General features: G+C 44.6%; 1 protein-coding gene and 1 pseudogene across 1 annotated transcript in view; both read left to right on the top strand.

The window, feature by feature from the left end:
- The window catches only part of PARP4 (poly(ADP-ribose) polymerase family member 4), a 78,764-nt gene that overhangs the window by 6,635 nt on the left and 54,209 nt on the right, over positions 1-17,920 (top strand). Inside the window, exons 4-10 of the mRNA XM_076009570.1 lie at positions 1,261-1,327; positions 2,469-2,544; positions 3,628-3,738; positions 6,762-6,911; positions 9,203-9,340; positions 10,665-10,838; positions 14,226-14,386. Coding sequence (XP_075865685.1) covers positions 1,261-1,327; positions 2,469-2,544; positions 3,628-3,738; positions 6,762-6,911; positions 9,203-9,340; positions 10,665-10,838; positions 14,226-14,386 — 877 coding nt within the window. The remainder of the gene's footprint in view (positions 1-1,260; positions 1,328-2,468; positions 2,545-3,627; positions 3,739-6,761; positions 6,912-9,202; positions 9,341-10,664; positions 10,839-14,225; positions 14,387-17,920) is intronic.
- On the top strand, positions 6,927-9,194 carry LOC105878797 (KATNB1-like protein 1 pseudogene; annotated as a pseudogene).

Here is a 17,920-nt window from a genome sequence, read left to right as displayed (position 1 = left end):
GCTGGAAATTTTATGACCAGCATTTTGCTAAAGAAGTTGATCTCTCAAAAGAAACTCCTTTATAAACCCAGATTTTGATTTTGGAGACTGGCCAAGAAGAAAGGCTTTGGACATAGAGAAATGCACTCCTCATGAGTCACATCAAAAATCAAGCAGTTCTGGGCCAGGCACGGTGGTGCATGGGGTACCCCTTTAATCCTAGCACTTTGGGAGGCCAAGGTGAGATGATCACTTGAGGCCAGGAGTTGGAGACCAACATAGCTAGACTCTGTCTCTACAAAAAAATAGAAAAATTAGCCAGGCATGGTGGTGCCCACCTGTAGTCCCAGTTACTTGAGAGGCTGAGGCAGGAGGATCACTTGATCCCAGGAGTTTGAAGTTGCAGTGAGCTATGATGACGTGATGGCACTCTACCTGGGTGACAGAGTGAGACCCTGCCTTAAAAAAACAAACCCCAAGCAGTTCTGATATACATTAAATTGGAGTAAGCATATGGCATATGTTAGATATCATAATAACGTGGAAGGGTGAACCCTCTTCAGGCAAGGAGTCACCCAGAAATGCTGCCACAGTCATCAGACTTTTTTGCTGCCTCAGAAAATGGTAGTTAAAACAGAAATAGGCAAAATAATAGACTTCTTTCACATTGAAAACATATTGTTCAACATCCAGAATAGTTTATTCAGTTTCAGAATTACTACAAATGCACTGATGAGCTTTGAAATCTTGGTAGTATAATAAAACTGGAAAGAAATGCTTGCATTAAAAGAGTTATTCCTGTATATCATGATGCTATAGATAGTGTTATAACTCTTCTATAGGAAAAATATGAAGCAAAAGCTCACGAAGAACCCTTGAATTTCTCTTCTCTGTAAATTGGAACATCCCCAGCCCCTTCATTTGTGACATGAGGGCCCTTAGGAACTCATTCTGATCCTATAGTATATTAGAAACGCATTTTATAACTATGCTTACCATACTCTTCAGAAAAGTGCCACTCTAAAATTGAGTTGCAAATAATACCAATTCGAATTCTCCTCATAGGCCTATTAAAATGGAATTAGAATATGTTCTCACTATCCTATACACCTTCCTCTTTTACTGGTATTGTCCTTAATTACCAGGAACCATGACTAAAAAATCAGAATAACATAGCAAATATGGTCTATATCCATGAGTGCTAACAGTTCAGCAGTTAGGTTAACTCATTATGATAAACCTTTGAGCAGTGAACAAATGTTTTGTTTGCTTTAATCCTAGAAGCGAAAACAGACCATCTATCCCTGGACGATGCCTCAGAGAAGGAAAACATTGTGGAATTCACTAAGTAACTTACCTCTGATCTATAGGACTCTACAGAGTTTGCAAAATGTTTTGTAAACCTCAGGCACAGTACTAAAATACTATTCGTAGACTTTTGTAGTATTTTATTTTGTTTAACTCTTTAGTAAGTGTTTAAGACTTTTTACTTTAACTAGTATAGTGGTAATTATTTTTATCTTCTCAGTATTATATGAGCTTGAATGTAATTGTTAGATTAATTCATTTTGCAAAAGAAAAGCCACAGGCAGTAAGACTTGGGCAGCCTGCTCACTCTGTGATTTTCCTGAGCAGCCTTTAGGGTAAAGACAGTTGGGGCGGGTGTGGTGGCTCGTGTCTGTAATCCCAGCACTCTGGGAGGCCCAGGCGGGCGGATTGCTCCAGGTGAGGAGTTCAAAACCAGCCTGAACAAGAGCGAGACCCTGTCTCTACTATAAATAGAAAGAAATTAATTGGCCAACTAACATATATAGAAAAAATTAGCCGGGCATGGTAGCACATGCCTGTAGTTCCAGCTACTCGGGAGGCTGAGGCAGCAGGATCGCTTGAGCCCAGGAGTTTGAGGTTGCTGTGAGCTAGGCTGATGCCATGGCACTCACTCTAGCCTGGGCAACAAAGTGAGACTCTGTCTCAAAAAAATTTAAAAAATAAAGTTATATATGGCTTCGTAAAGCTTGCCCAAAACTGCAGTGTTAATTTGGCACCACACTCGATCTTATTCCCTTGTTAGTGTTTAAAGAGAACCAAATCCAAAATAGCAAGTACAGATGTGAGCAGTCTGACTCCTTGCTTTAAAGAGGAGTTGACTGTGGTCCAGAGAGGCGTGACACGGTTCTGCGGGTCAGACCCAAGGCAAGCTCCAGTGGCTGGGCTCCAGGGGCACGGCCGGTTCCTTTCCTGCCCCTGCCGCGTGCACCTGTCCTTCTTGCGCAGGCGCGGCAGTCCTGGCCATTAGCGCTGGGAATTGTGCAGGGGAAAAACCCGGCTGTCGTCACACAGCCCTGAACCATTTCTAGAATACCTGAGGAGGCGTTAAAGACTCATAATGTATTTCCTAAGGAATTAGGAGATCTACAGGATAAATTTTGTGTTTAGCCCAAGATCCATTTTAATGTAAAAATTTTAATTATACACTGTGCTGGCTTCAGGTTTTCTACAGAAGATGTTGAAATTCCTCATTTTCCTCAAGATTTTGAAGTTGCAAAATATAACACCTTGGAAAAAGTAAGAGTCTGATTTCTATCTAGCAAAAAGCCACAATTGTTGGAGTGTGTTCCAAGTGTTTTTCCTGTTCATTTTCTCTTCGTTTTGAAAAATTGTGCATATCCTGAATATCATATATTCCTTAAAATATGAGTTGATTTTTAATAGTCAAGAAAAGTTTGGTGTTTAAATTTTAATGTCTTATTATAAAAGTAATGCATGCTCATTTAAAGATGTAAAACAGTATAACATATTAGCGTGGCATTGAAAATAAAAATCCTTGGCCAGGTATGGTGACTTACACCTGTAATCCTAGCACGCTGGGAGGCGGAGGTAGGAGGACTGCTTGAGGTCAGGAGTTCGAGACCAACCTGAACAAGAGTGAGACCCTGTCTCTACTAAAAATAGAAAAATTAGCTGGGCTTGGTGGTTCGAGCCTGTAGTCCCAGCTACTTGGGAGGCTGAGGCAGGAAGATTGCTTGAGCCCAAGAGTTTGAGGTTGCGGTGAGCTATGATGACACCACTGACTCTAGCTTGGGCAACAGAGCAAAATTTATTTCAAAAAAAAAAAAAAAGAAAAAAGTAGTCCTCTTCCTTGATATTAACAGTTTCTTGTATTTGGAAAAGGTAGATTTGACAAGTATTACACCATGTCAAATTTTCCATTCCTTTTGCATTGAAAAGAAAAACAAAATTTTTTTTAACAAAGTCACACAAATGAAAATAAACACTAGTGCCATACACTACAAACATATACAGATATTTCTATAGTAAAAAAAAAAAAGGAGGGAAAATACCAAAATATTAATAGTGATTATATATCTGTGGTAAGATTTCAGGTGATTTTTTTTTTTTTTTTGAGATACAGTCTTGAACTCCTGAACTCAAAAGATCCTCCCACCTCGGCCTCCCGGAGTGCTAGGATTACAGGTGTGAGCCACCTCAGAGGCCATTATTTAAATTTTCTTCTTGATACTTTTTAAATTATGAATCTGATGTATTGAGAACATGCATTACTTGATAATCATAATCAACATTTCCAAATGGCACGTGTGATTTGTTATTTCCCTAGTGCAGCTTCTGAAAGCATGTCCTGTTTTTCAGGTGGGCGTGGAGGGAGGCCGGGAAGCCGTGGTGGTGGAGCTGCAGTGCTCCCAGGACCCCGGGGACTGTCCTTTTCTGATATCCGCGCACTTCCTGGCAGACGGCATGCAGGTACTGCTGTTGATGTTGACGCCTGTGTTGATCCGCCCCTGTTCATAACTAGTTTCCTTAAAGTTGGTCAACAAACCAGGCAGCCTGCTAACCTTTTTCTTCTTTCCTGGTATCTTAGCTCAGGCTGCCTCAACAAATGCCATAGCCTGAGGGGTCAAACAACAGACGTTTATTTCTTTCAGTGCTGAAGGCTAGAAGTCCACGATCAAGTGCAACACATTGATTTCTTTGAGGCCTCTGTCCTTGGCTTGCAGCTGGCCACCTTCTTGCTGTGTCTGCACATGGTCTTCCCCTGTGGGTATCTGTGTCCTAATCTCCTCTTCTCATGAGAACACCAGTCATATTGGATCAGGGCCACTGTTATGACCTTATTTAGCTTAACTAATTACCAAATACAGTCCCATTTTGAGGTATTAGGGGTCAGGGCTTGAACATATATACACTTAGTGGGGGCCCAGTTCAGCCCGTAACACCTGGTAAAGTGTAAACGTGTTCTCTTTTGGAAAATGGGAGGTGAGGATCTTGCCCCCTGAATAGAGCGGCATGGGGTCCTGCCAGAAGAGAATAGTCACTGGGTGTAGGGCATGTGGGATTCCTGTTCTCTCTTGTTCCACATCACTTACGGGATATTTTCCTAATGTTCACAACTCTAAAAGCAATCCCCTGACAGACTTCATTCAGTGCCTGCCATTGACCAAGCAATGTACCAGGGCCAGGACCCAAAGATGAAAATGCTTCACACCCTGACCCTCAGGAGTCACCGTCTGTACGGAAGCAACACAGGCGTCGTTACAAACCCCTGTGACAGCTCCAATCCTGAAATGTATGTGCAGCATCTACGGCTCAGGGTCACAGGGCCCCGGGAATGGCAAGGGAGGCTTCACAGGCGCCATGACCTGTGCCCTAGGTCACTGTCAAGTCCAGAACACATTTCCAATCTAAAACAATCAGCAAGCAGAAATAGATTCAGAATTAATGCCTGAAGTTCAAATAAAATGATGCAATGCCTAAGAGGGTGCCTATCACCTAGGCATTCAGACCCACAGGTCTCCCGTGGGCCAGGAAACGCAGTTGCCTCTGAGTGGGAGCGGCCCCCACAGCGGTCCCTGAGGCTCGGGAAGCATCTCGCTCTGCCCCCACACAGGTGTCAGCTCAGGTACGGGGGAAGGAGAGTCACAGCAGGTGGACATGAGTTCCTATCCCCACAGGAGCCCATGTCTCTTGTGACGGTAGCCTAGGTTCCAGATGCTCTTATGGGATGTGCCCAGTTATCCCATCGCAGTTAGCAGTCCTCTCAGAGAAGCCCAAAGCCCCCACCATGAACTCTCAGTCCCGGTCAAGTTTATCAATGAGGAGTCACTGTTACCTAAGCAATTACGATAATATTACAGCTGACATTCCGCCTTTATCAGGTTGCTATGCTATGGGAACAAAACTAGAACGTCAGTCCGGGGTCACAAGTGGGAAAGAAGGAGAAAGGGTTTTGTTAACGTTGTGCCCAGGAAACGTGCACTATGTTTTGTGGAGGGTTTAGTTGTTTGGGTAGAGAGTAAGCAAGAATCAAGTTGAAAATCGCGATAGGATGTGTTATCATTTTTTTCCTTCATTCAAAAAGAAAGCTGTCGTGCTGCCTGGGCCACCCGTCCCTTGGTCCCTTCGTCCCTTCGTCCCTTCGTGGTACCTTCCTCCCCTAGCAAGCCTGAGCCTGAGAACGTTTCCCAGGTGAGCCTGGTTTGTGGAGAAGGGAAGCCCGTCCACCTCGACACAAATCACCCTCTTCCAAGCAGCAGGGAAAGGATGTTCTGCAGAGGAGGATTTTCCAGCTTGCCTTTCTCCTTGATAGAATCACTCTGAGGGACATCTTGCAAAATCATGTTAAACTCTATCTTCTTAAATGGAATGACTCCACACACACTACTTTTTTTTTGAGACAGAGTCTCACTGCGTTGCCCAGGCTAGAGTGCCGTGGCATCAGCCTAGCTCACAGCAACCTCAAACTCCTGGGCTTAAGCCATCCTCCTGCCTCTCAGCCTCCCGAGTAGCTGGGACTACAGGCATGTGCCACCATGCCCGGCTAACTTTTTCTGTATATATTTTAGTTGTCCAATTAATTTCTTTCTATTTTTAGTAGAGATGGGGTCTCGCTCTTGCTCAGGCTGGCTTCGAACTCCTGACCTTGAGCGATCCGCCTGCCTCGGCCTCCCAGAGTGCTAGGATTACAGGCGTGAGCGACCGCGCCCGGCCCACACGCACTTCTTTATTCCAAGTTTGAGAGGCGTCCTGCAGCCACCGCCTGGCAAGTTTTGGCAGTGTGCTGGGTAGTGTGACTTCCCCGGGGGCTGCACACCCCCGAGCCACCCCCTTGGCCAACACCTACAAGGACACCAGGGCTGGGGCAAGTTCCCCCATATTCTCTGGGGTCCATGTTAGGATAACTGCTCACTACAGGAGCAGGGATGTCTGTAAAGAGCAGAAAACGCCACTTCCATAGATAGTGTGGAAAGACAGAGGGATGTGTCCCTCTCCAAAGGACCCCCTACTGTGCCTTGAACCCTAACCTAATGGCTTTCCTGCCTTTCTCCTGGCTGGACGCTATTAACTGGCTTTGATTGAGTGCCCATTTCCAACAGTAGCTCCTTTCTGAGGTATTTTCCTTTTCTCCTCTTCCTCTGACTTACGTTTCTCATTTCCAAAGAGCTGGGAAGCCAGATTCCAAAGCTACGTAAATGGTTTGTAAAACAAGAGTCTGTGGGCTCTGAACGAATGTTTGAGTGACTCTGGGTGAATCAAATAGGTCTTTTCTATCTGTTGTGCCTTCTTGAGCTTTCCCCCCTCGTATCTCCAAGTTTTAGGCTATTTTGCGAAGAACTGAAAATGTAAGTAATTCCCTGAAAAAACTAGTCTTAAACTCCTTCATGGCAGGGACCTAATTAATGCTTTACTGTGCCTGGTACATTGTGAGTGTTCAGTAAAGATAGATACGTAAATAATCACTGCACATTTGCTTGTACTGTCATTCACAGCATAGAAGAGAGTTCACTGTAAAGAAAACCTCTGCAGACGCCAGTGAATACTATGAAGAGTACATTGAGGAGCTGAAGGACCAAGGATTTCTACTAAGAGAACATTTTACACCCGAGGCAACCCAATTAGCATCTGAAAAATTGCAAGGGGTAAGACTGGTTTATACGCATTACTTTGTGTTACTGATCGAATATTTCCAACAGAAATGTTTTTGCTTTTACAAATAGAAAACTGGCAGGAGGGCAGAGGAGTTAAGAAAGGGACAGGTGAGGCATGTGGCCCTGAGTGGGGCCCGGCCCGGAGCTGAGGGACACTCTACTCTGGGCTGCCAGGGCGGTACGTCAGAGCCAGGGTAGGGCTGAGGCGCTGCGGTACCACCAGGCGCCGGTATTTAAGAGATTCTGGCATCTGAAACCCACGATGTTAAAAAATGGCATTTTCGTAATAACATTAAGGATCATTCCATTGATCTTCCTAGAAAAAAGATCTCTAATTTCACTAATAAGAATATGAAGGAGGTTAAGAAATCTCCAACACGGTTGGCTGCTTATAAGAATAGAACAGTGAGCAAGCCGTTGGAAGAGCAGATAAACTGCCTAAGGTGATCTGTCACAGAAAGGAAGCTCATCATCCCTTTCCAGATCCTTGTTACAGAAAAAAACAGTCCCCTCAAAGTGTGGGCATTGACGTGGCACATAAAGAAAAAGAACTGGCTCATGCAGGCCACTCGCCTGAAAAGTCAGGCCATGGTAGTCGACCGTGCTTGATTAGCTCCCACGGTTCTAGTCCTTCACAGACAGCCCATCATCAAAGTATAGTGGGTTTCTTTCTGAGGACCATGAAACAGTGGCTCAAGTTTTGTGCAGTAGGAATTTGAGATTGAACGTAGCTTTAACTTACTGGAGAAAGAGGAGTCTAAGTGAACTTGCAGCTTGGAGCGTGGTGGATTGCCTTCCTGCACTTTCCAGGGAGAAAAACAATGTACCTCGCTCTGCTGCTGTGTAGATTTGTTGCCTCTAGTGAAGTCACTACATACCAGCAGATTTGAAGAACATGTAATAGTCAGTTTCAGCTGGCTTCAAGCAGTCATAAAAGGTGATGGTCAGAACTGTCATCCAAAACAGAAATGATAAATGATGGAAATATTCAGATTTTAAAACAGCAAGTAAGTGGGTTATGGGAGCAGAAAACCATCTTACCTTGGTTGCAGGATACACTGGTAACATAGCTAAGGACAGAGATGTGTGATTATTACAGTTTCCTTGAGAGGTTTCGTCTACTAGAGACCACTTGGTTATTCAAAACATCCCTGGACTATTCACAAAGAAAGGTCTCCTCTGAGAACTGTTAACGGTGGAAGAAACCACAACCATTTTTCCTTTCAAAAAAGCCACGTACTAAAACCACTAATGAAACCCTAACAATCTACTTCACACTGAAGCAGGAAAATACCCAAAAGAAGCAGCTTCCCTGAGGTGAGACGGCACCAGGATTGCTCACCTTTGCTGCACTGGGGATTTATATGGTTCTTTGGGAACATTGTTTAAGAACTACTGGGTCTCAGTGCAATCCTGTGTAAGAACTAATGTAACTATGTGAAAAAATAAGACAGGACTTATTACTGGGAACCACAAAGACCAATCATCATTCCCTTTTTTTAAGATTGTGTTTTATAAAAAAGTACATAAATATGTGCAGCTATTTTCTTATGTTGAAAAGACTGAAAGTTAAAAACATCATAGCAAAATTCAATATTAAACATTTTTGTCCACACTAAGATACTATGTATGCAAAATGCCTTAATTATTAATAAGCCAGTGTGTTACGACACCAATATCTGTTTAAAAAATTAAAACCAAGCATTTCTCTGGCAGGATAAAATCGTGGGATTAAATCAGGGGTTTACGTTCATGTAGAAAGTTGTTGAAACGTATTCCACACCATTTTTAAAGCTTGAGAATATTTTTAGTGTCTCAAGATTTTTTTTCCAGCATCATGTCACATATGTATGTGTTATCTCCATATAAAGAAAAAAGTGAATATGTATGAATGTTTAAGTGGATATGTCCATGGACTTGGCTAATTTATATTCACTTTTTATTGTATGTAGATTTCTAATATTTTTCATTTCTGTATCACTTAGACTTCTTTCATTTGAGTAAATTCACTAAATATTTCCAAGAAAAGAAGAAGAAAAACCCACACACAGACAGGCATGGAAGCTGAGTGGGGAGTGAGTTCCAAGGCAAGCCACGGATTAGTTTAATAGGCGACAGACCCTCACAGATTTTGAAAGATTTCATTCCAAGACAGAGGAAAGCCCAACGGAGAGGGTTAGGTTACCTGGCTGAGGGTGACTCTCCTAGGCTATAGTTAGTTGTTTCTTCTCACCCCTCTCATGGCTTTTTAGCGGCGTTTCTTTGTTATTTTGTCGTTGCAGTTGCTTTTGGAGGAGGTCATCGATTCAAGCACTCTGAGCCGAGAGGTGGGCGATCTGGTGGAGATGATTTGGGCGGAAGCCCTGGGCCACCTGGAGCACATGCTCCTCCAGCCCGTCAGCAGCATCAGCCTCAACGATGTAAGTCAAGTGTGTCGTGGGAACGGAACACGGCAGACCTGCTTCCCGGCCTGTTAGCTTAAATAACAACGCTTAGAGCTGCGTGCCGGTCCGATGGCTCTGGAATTCAGCCCTCACTGTTCTTCCCTTTTACCCTGAAGAAAGGGACACTAAGAGCGCTAAGGAGAACATATATCTCCGAGAAAACTAGACATCCCCGTCTATAAAATGTCAGCAGCCACAAGAGCTGATCCGAGGTTGGCTTCTGCTGCCGGTGAATGAGCGGGCCCGACCCGCTGGGCCAGGAGGTTTGCAGGAGGCCTGAGGGACACGGACGGTCTTGGTCCCCAGTTAGAGTCCCAGGCCCTAACCCACTTCACAGTGACTTCACCGTCTTGTGCCTTCTGACTGTCCTAGGAAAGGCAGGCATGCTTCCGGCCCACCAGGAAGCGCTCTTCTCTTCTTGATTACGTATAGTTGCAATGAAAGAGCAAATGAAAGATGTCCCCTACGGTGCTACTTGTGCAACTGCGTTACCATAGCAAAATAATACGGGCACATTTCCTCTATGGAGTTTAACTAATCTATCTCAGGGAGAAAAAGGTTTCTTGGCGTAAAGTCCATGAAGTGCTTGTGTAATTGGAAACACGTTCAGGAGGTTTTTTGCCCCTGGTTTGATTGTGACATTGATTTCTCATGTGAAAAGCACGCCTCCCACAGTTGCGTTAGTGCTCCTCCTCCCTCTGTACACGTGGCAACATGTGTACAGAAATATAAGACTCTGGCTCTTTCCTCTAGTTTAGCTGAGCCCGGTTTTGGAAGAATCCTTGAGACAGCTGAGCTGTGTCTCCAATAAAGGTCAGCATTTGGGCCGGGCGCGGTGGCTCATGCCTGTAATCCTAGCACTCTGGGAGGCCAAGGCAGGCGGATTGCTCGAGGTCAGGAGTTCAAAACCAGCCTGAGCAAGAGCGAGACCCTGTCTCTACTATAAATAGAAAGAAATTAATTGCCCAACTAATATATATATAGAGAAAAAATTAGCCGGGCATGCCTGTAGTCCCAGCCACTCAGGAGGCTGAGGCAGGAGGATCGCCTGAGCCCAGGAGTTTGAGGTTGCTGTGAGCGAGGCTGATGCCACGGCACTCACTCTAGCCTGGGCAACAGAGCGAGACTCTGTCTCAAAAAAAAAAAAAAAAAAAAAACCGCATTTGCTTTGTGTGGCTGTCCATTAAAAAACAGATAATTGCCCAACAATTATTTTAGATGTTTTTTGTGCACTCTCCCTACTTCTTCTGTGATTATCGAGATTTCGCTTTAATAAGCGTATGTGATCTTGTGTTTAAAGGTGAGCAAGGCAGAGGGAATTCTCCAGCTGGCAAGGGCAGCGCTGAAAACTGGAGAGACGGCAGAGCAGTTGCAGAAGACGATGGCTGAGTTCTACAGGCTGATCCCTCACAGAGCTCCAGCGCCCGAGGAGATTAACCTGGGACTGCTAGCTAAGAAAGAGGACCTTTGCCAGGTAAACCTCTGAAGTACAGAATTCAGTTTAAAATATGTTGGTAGGGGGGAGGATCTTTAAAGATATGACGAATAAAACTGAATCACAAGAGTCGTCTCCAGATTTGTGCTCAAAAACAAATTATTGTACCGTTTCTGAATGCTCTGAGTCCACCCATAAGTTACTTAAACCATATTCCCAGATGTGACCGTGTTGGCATCGTGCTGCAAATGCAGAACTGTGTTTAGAATCGCTACGTCGTGAAATGACTTCCCAGACCCTGAGATTAGTTAGGATTCTCTCTGGAGAAGAAATGGAAAACTGCAGCTGACTCAAACAGTTTGTGACCATGCACTATAAAAAGACCAGCTGTGGGCTGGTTGCTGTCCCAGGTCACCCTGTGACTCAGTTACTCAGAGTTACGCTGAGGGTCCCCGCCTCCTTCCGTCTCTCTGTGCTTCCTGTACAGCGGCCCTCCGCCCGCAGCCCGGCTCCCTCACGGTGCGTGACTGCGGTGGCTCGGAGCATCCCATGGGGAATGTTTATTTTTGTGTCTCCTAGAGGAAGACGCTGGCAGACTCGTATTTCTCTGGTCAGAGTTGAGTCTTGTGCACATCCTACACCAGTGTCTGGTGAGGAAATGGAGTTACTGTGGCTGCTCAGAGCGTGCCAGTTCCCCCTCGCCGAGGGGAAGGGGCGGAGCTGGGTTAGCAAAGAGGGAGGAGGTGGCCCCTGCTGCCGTGGACAAGGCCACGGACACTCTGTGGGTCTGAATTGCCTCATCTGTGCCTGAAGGGGTTGTGACAAGCTCAGAGATCCATAACCTAGTCTTCAGAGGAGTCCGTGGATGTGGAATTTTGCATGTTTGGGAGGAATGACAGCTTTCAACAGATTCCCAGAGGAGCCAGTAATCCAAAATAAGGAAAGAACCAGTAAATGGGAAGATGTAGGACTTTCCAAATTTAAAAGTGTAGATTTACCTAACAATAAAGAATCTCATCATCAGTTTTGCTAAGAGGGAACATGGTGCCCATCCAAATACTTTTTAATTTAAATTTATATTTTGAACAGATAATAACATCTACATGAGTCAAAAGCCAAAATTACATTAAAAAGATGCACTCAGAGAAATCTCTGTTCTACCCTGTCCTGTCTACCCCACTCCCATCCCCCACTCTAACAGGGAGCCATTTTTATTAGTTTCATTTCATCTTTGCAGAGTTTCTTTATATATTTATTAAAATATATTATTATTATTCTAAATTTTACATAACTTGACTATCTTTGCTGTCCTGCATCTTGCTTTTCTCAATATATCGTATACACGGAGGTCATCCACGTTCTCATATCCCACCGTGGGGACCTGCCATGTGTATCTCAGGCATTTGGATTGTTGCTGGATTCCGCTACAACAAACAATGCCACAGTGAATAACCTGGTGTATTTGTCACTTCATCCTTGGACAGGAGTATGCCAGGGATGGGGTCCCAGTAGTAGAAGTGTTGGCTTAAAGGGCAGATATCATCGTCTGATTCCCTCCCAAGCGTTGTACGGTTTTGCCCTCCCGCTATCAAAGAAGGAGAGTTTCCATATCCCCAAGTCTCACCAAGGGCAAGTTTGCCAAACTCTTAGGCTTTTACCCTCCATGTGAGCCTGAGCACCTTCCCGGTGACAAAGGGCCATTCGTTTCTTCTTCTGTGAACTGTCTATTCTTATGCCTCTTTTTCTTATGAGTCTTGCTATTTTTCTTTATGATTTTTAAGAGCTCTTCACATATTAGGGGGCCTAGTCTGCGATATGAGTTGTGCAAGTGTTTTCCCCCTTTGTCTTTTTACTTTGCTTATGGTGAATTTTTTGTTGGTGGTGGTAGCAGTGGCTGACTTGTTTTGTTTCTACCCTGCAGAAGTTTTTTGCTTGTGTGTAGAAAAATGCAGTCTTTTATTTATTTATTTATGGTTTTTTGAGACAAAATCTCACTCTGTTGCCCGGGCTAGAGTGCCATGGCGTCAGCCTAGCTCACAGAAAACTCAAATTCCTGGGCTCAAGTGAGTCTCCTGCCTTAGCCTCCTGAGTAGCTGGAACTACAGGCATGCGCCACCACGCCCGGCTAATTTTTTTCTATATTTTTTCTATATTCTATTTTTTTCTATATTTTTATATAATTTTTTTTCTATATTTTCTATAGTTTTAGTTTAATTTCTTTCTATTTTTAGTAGAGACAGGGTCTCGCTCTTGCTCAGGTGGGTCTGGAACTCCCGAGCTCAAAGGATCCGCCCACCTCAGCCTCCCAGAGTGCTAGGATTACAGGCATGAGCCACCGCGCCCGGCCTCAATCTTTTATGATATGGCTGGTGGGTTTGAAGCACAGTTAGGCCCTACCCGCGCCAAGGTCATAAAGATGCACGTAGCAGAATGGCCAGCGCCTCCCTCAGTGGCTCCCTCTTCTCAGAGATGCTAAAACCACAGGTCCCCAGACTGGGCATAGTCCAGGTCACCCGCCACCCGGGCTGCAGTCCCGCCCCAGGCTCCAGGCCCTGAGAAGGGAGAAGGGATGCCCAAGTTCTCTCCCAGGGAGGGGACCCAGGTCTCATGCATCTTTGTATCTTTCCAAGCTAATACAACATCTGCACACCAAGCACACTTAAAGAATTTTTTGAGCATAATTGGACTTGAACTCTCGTGATCCTGAGATCTCATTCAGTCATTATCCCCTCCTTGCTGTGGGATGTTGAATCATCTAACTTCTCAGAGCCTCACTCTCCTCATCTATACAGTGAGGATGATAAGACCTCCTTCAGTGTTGTAGTGAGGAGTAAATGCATAATGTATCTGGAAGCACTTTTTAGTAATAATGTGCTATGCTAACGTAACGTTACGTTAGTATCATGATCGTATATTGTGCTATCAGTGAGGCAACTATATTAGCTTTAATACACAACTAACAGGCCGGGCGCGGTGGCTCATGCCTGTAATCCTAGCACTCTGGTAGGCCAAGGCAGGTGGATCGTTTGAGCTCAAGAGTTCGAGACCAGCCTGAGCAAGAGCAAGACCCTGTCTCTACCAAAAATAGAAATAAGTTAATTGGACAGCTAAAAATATAGAGAAAAAATTAGCTGGGTTTGGTGGCACATGCCTGTAGTCCCAGCTACTCGGGAGGCAGGAGAATCACTTGAGCCCAGGAGTTGGAGGTTGCTGTGAGCTAGGCTGACGCCACAGCACTCTAGCCTGGGCAACAGAGAGAGACTCTGTCTCAAAAAAAAAAAAAAAAAAATACACGACTAACAGTAAATATTGATCAAAAGCTTTGGGGAAAAAACTGATTCTTTCAATCTTTTTGAGAAAGCATTAATGTAATATTAATTTTGATATGTGATGATTCTAACATCTCTGTGTCATTTCCACCCACAGCTGATCAGAGACCTGGTTAATGTCTGTGAGACTAACTTGTCCAAACCTAATCCACCATCTCTCGCCAAATACCGGGCTTTGAGATGCAAAATTGAGCATGTTGAACAGAATACTGAAGAATTTTCCAGGGTTAAAAAAGTGGTATTGCAGAATAATCGCAGGTAAGCATAAAGGAACCGTCTCAGGATCTGTTATGCTGTAAAACTCTTTGAGATTCTGTGAAAGAGCTGATCAGTAATTACCTAGATAATCTGATCCTCAGTGACGAGACACGGTGGCGATGACGTGATCACAAGTTACTTTCTACAGTCTTTGTAACAGAGCCGGGGGCAGTATTCTGTGCTTGGAAACACTCCCTACCATTCCACTCTGATTTCGAGGTTACCTAATCTTGTTGAAGATTAAGTTTAGGAATTTTAAATCAAAGCATGTTTGAGTTTATGTTTTGAAGGGTATTACAGAAGAAAATCCATTTAAACTAAGACCTAAACATGCAGGGATATGTGTATAGCGCCCTCTAACATGGCCAGTCTGTGGCATGGAAAACTTTACCGAAAACCTGGAAACACATCAAGAAAGTTGTCCCTAAATATCAGCTGCCCTTGTGTCCTCACTCACTCTGTCCATCCGCAGTCTCTGATGTGCATTCCACAGTGACAGCATACGGGATAGACCGGCTGCTCAGACAGGCCCTCACCGTGTGTCAGTACCTCTGAAGGTCACCTGGGCTGAATTCATGCCCAACTTCACGTTCAGAGACTCGTGTGCTTGCTCGTTCTAGAGCAGGCGTCCTCAAACTACGGCTCGCAGGCCACATACGGGCCGCCTAGCACGTTTATCCAGCCCTCCAGGTGTTTTTGCCGCCACTGCCTGTCTTGCTTAGCAGCCGACTCGTCCCGGGCCCACCGTGCACATACTCCAACGGTCTGAGGGACAGTGAACTGGCCCCCTGTTTAAAAAGTTTGAGGACCCTCATTCTAGAGGATGGGACTTACCCGTTGACTTGGTCGTTCATTCTGCTGCAGCACTCCGCCTCCCTGAGGCCTTCTCCTGGGCATCTCTAGCATCTCAGATCTTGTGATCACGGGCCATGTTCCCCCTTCGCCAGCCTGGCACACCCCACGGTGTGCAGCAGTGGTGTGTCGTGGCTGCAGGTACACCGTGGGGTGTGCAGCAGTGGTGTGTCGTGGCTTCAGGTACCAGCTCACGAAAGCTAACCGTCGAAGTTCTCGAGATTTTGTTACTGGCTGTTAAACCACTGGTAGCTTGAAATCAGCCACAGTGGGAGGATTTGCACCATGAATGTCAGAAAATGCTGCAAATTGGGGTTGTGTGGGGTTTAACCTTACCAATAACATAAACAGCCGGTTAACACATTGTATGTTTATGTGTGTTGTATACTATATTCTTACAACAAAGTAAGCTAGAAAAAAGAAACTGTCATCAAGAAAATAGTAAGGAAGAGAAAATATATTTGCTATTCATCAAGTGAACGTGAATCATCATAAAGGTCTTCACATTGAGTAGGCTGAGGAGGAGGAGGAAGAGGAGAGGTTGGTCCTGCTATCTCGGGGGTGGCAGAGGGGAAAGAAAATTTGCATATAAGTCGACCAGCGCAGTTCAGTCCCGGGTTGGTCAAGCGTCAACTGTGCCAAATACCACTGAATCATACACGGAATGGTTACTTTTATGTTATGTGAATTTCACTTTCAATTTTTAAGAAATCCATTCCTATGCACCTTCTCCAGATTTTGTTTTTATATGTCATCAGATTATTTTGATTTGACCTTTGCCCCTCCCCTAGGTGACTTCCCAGTGACAATGAAGGTAGAACTAGGAGGGGAATAAGTGGCCTTCTCTGGGGCAGCTGGGAAGCCAAGCGCTGTATCCAGCCCTGGGGGGGGGGCAGCTACAGCTTAGCCAGCTGGTGCCACCCCAGCAAGTCCCCAGAGAGCCTCTCCTGCCACTCCCAGGGCTTGAGTGTTCAGGCAACAAACATGGGCCACTCCCTAGGGACAGATTCTGCTGCTGTGGAAAACCAGATTTTCTCCATTTTGCTTAATAATAATTTGTATTGATTTTTTTCTAGTTATAAAATGCATGTTATTTGGTGAAAGCTTGGAAAGTTTGGAAAAATATGAAGAAAATTAGCAATCACTCAAAATCTCCCTACTCAGAGATGATATAACCCCCGTTAGCAGTTTGGTGTAGAATATAACCCAGACTGAACTATCGATTCTTCTTTTCACCCGTGGCATGCTGAGAAGCCAGCCCTCTGAAATGAAGGTGGCATTTGTAATCTTTGCCGATTTCTGTGGAGTGAGCACTCCCACCACGGGTAACGTCAGGACGCCATCGCTGATCGGGGGGCGGGGGAGTTGGAGACGTGCACAGTAGGCTACATGCCCCTCCCGGCACCCCAGTCTCCTCCCCCGCCTGCCCATCCCGCGTTCTGTCACCCTTCATCTGTTGTCTTCCTGCCGCGTACTGTGTGGCCGTCTTTAGTCCAGATCACATGGTCCCGTCTACCCTGCTGCAAAAGTGTCCTTCCCCCCATTCTCCTCCACTCCTGCCCCATCCAACCCATTTTCCCACAACAACCAGTTAGATCTTGAAACATACATTGCATGGGTCGCGTTCCAATAAATGTCACCTCTCAAGAGAGCCCTTCCTTGACCATCCTTCCTCTGAACCTGCTTGGTTTCCTTAGTACTGCTTAAAATAAGGTATTTGATAGTTTCTTAATTTTTGTCTCTCTCATTAGAATGTAAGTTCCATGAAGCCAGAGCCCATATTGTCTTATTTATAACACCTGGCAGAATATTCGGCACAGATGGTTTGTTCAGTGAATGCATGCATGAATGAATGAATGAATCCATTTACTCTGTCGTCATATATATGATTTCGAACTCCTGACCTTGAGCGATCCTCCCGGCTCGGCCCCCCAGAGTGCTAGGATTACAGGTGTGAGCCACTGCGCCCGGCCTGTTGTCATATAAATGAAATGAAACTGTATATCCATTTCATATATATGACAACAGAGTAAATGAGTTCATTCATTCATTCATATATATAAATGAAACTGTATATTCTATATATTCTATATTTGACAAAATTTGAGATCATATTATGTATAAAGTTTTGTAATCTACTTATAAATTTTTTTTTTTTTTTTTTTTTTTTTGAGACAGAGTCTCACTTTGTTGCCCAGGCTAGAGTGAGTGCCGTGGCGTCAGCCTAGCTCACAGCAACCTCAAACTCCTGGGCTCGAGTGATCCTTCTGCCTCAGCCTCCCGGGTAGCTGGGACTACAGGCATGCGCCACCATGCCCGGCTAATTTTTTTTTATATATATATCAGTTGGCCAATTAATTTCTTTCTATTTATAGTAGAGACGGGGTCTCGCTCTTGCTCAGGCTGGTTTTGAACTCCTGACCTTGAGCAATCCGCCCGCCTCAGCCTCCCAAGAGCTAGGATTACAGGCGTGAGCCACAGCGCCCGGCCTCTACTTATAAATTTTATATTTTACTGTAAGCTTTACTTCATATCCTTATTTATTTTTTAGGAATGTGACTTTTTAACAGCTGCATAGTATTTGTAAGATGTGTTGTAATTCATCAAATCTGTTCCCTGATAATGGACATTTGGATTATTTAAGAATTTCTTCTGCTAATGATGATTTTTTTTTTGTTTTGC

This window comes from Microcebus murinus, chromosome 13, assembly GCF_040939455.1.
Source record: "Microcebus murinus isolate Inina chromosome 13, M.murinus_Inina_mat1.0, whole genome shotgun sequence".
Classification (NCBI taxonomy): domain Eukaryota; kingdom Metazoa; phylum Chordata; class Mammalia; order Primates; family Cheirogaleidae; genus Microcebus; species Microcebus murinus.
The sequence above is the reverse complement of the archived record's forward strand: the minus strand, read 5'-3'. Positions and strand labels throughout refer to the sequence as shown.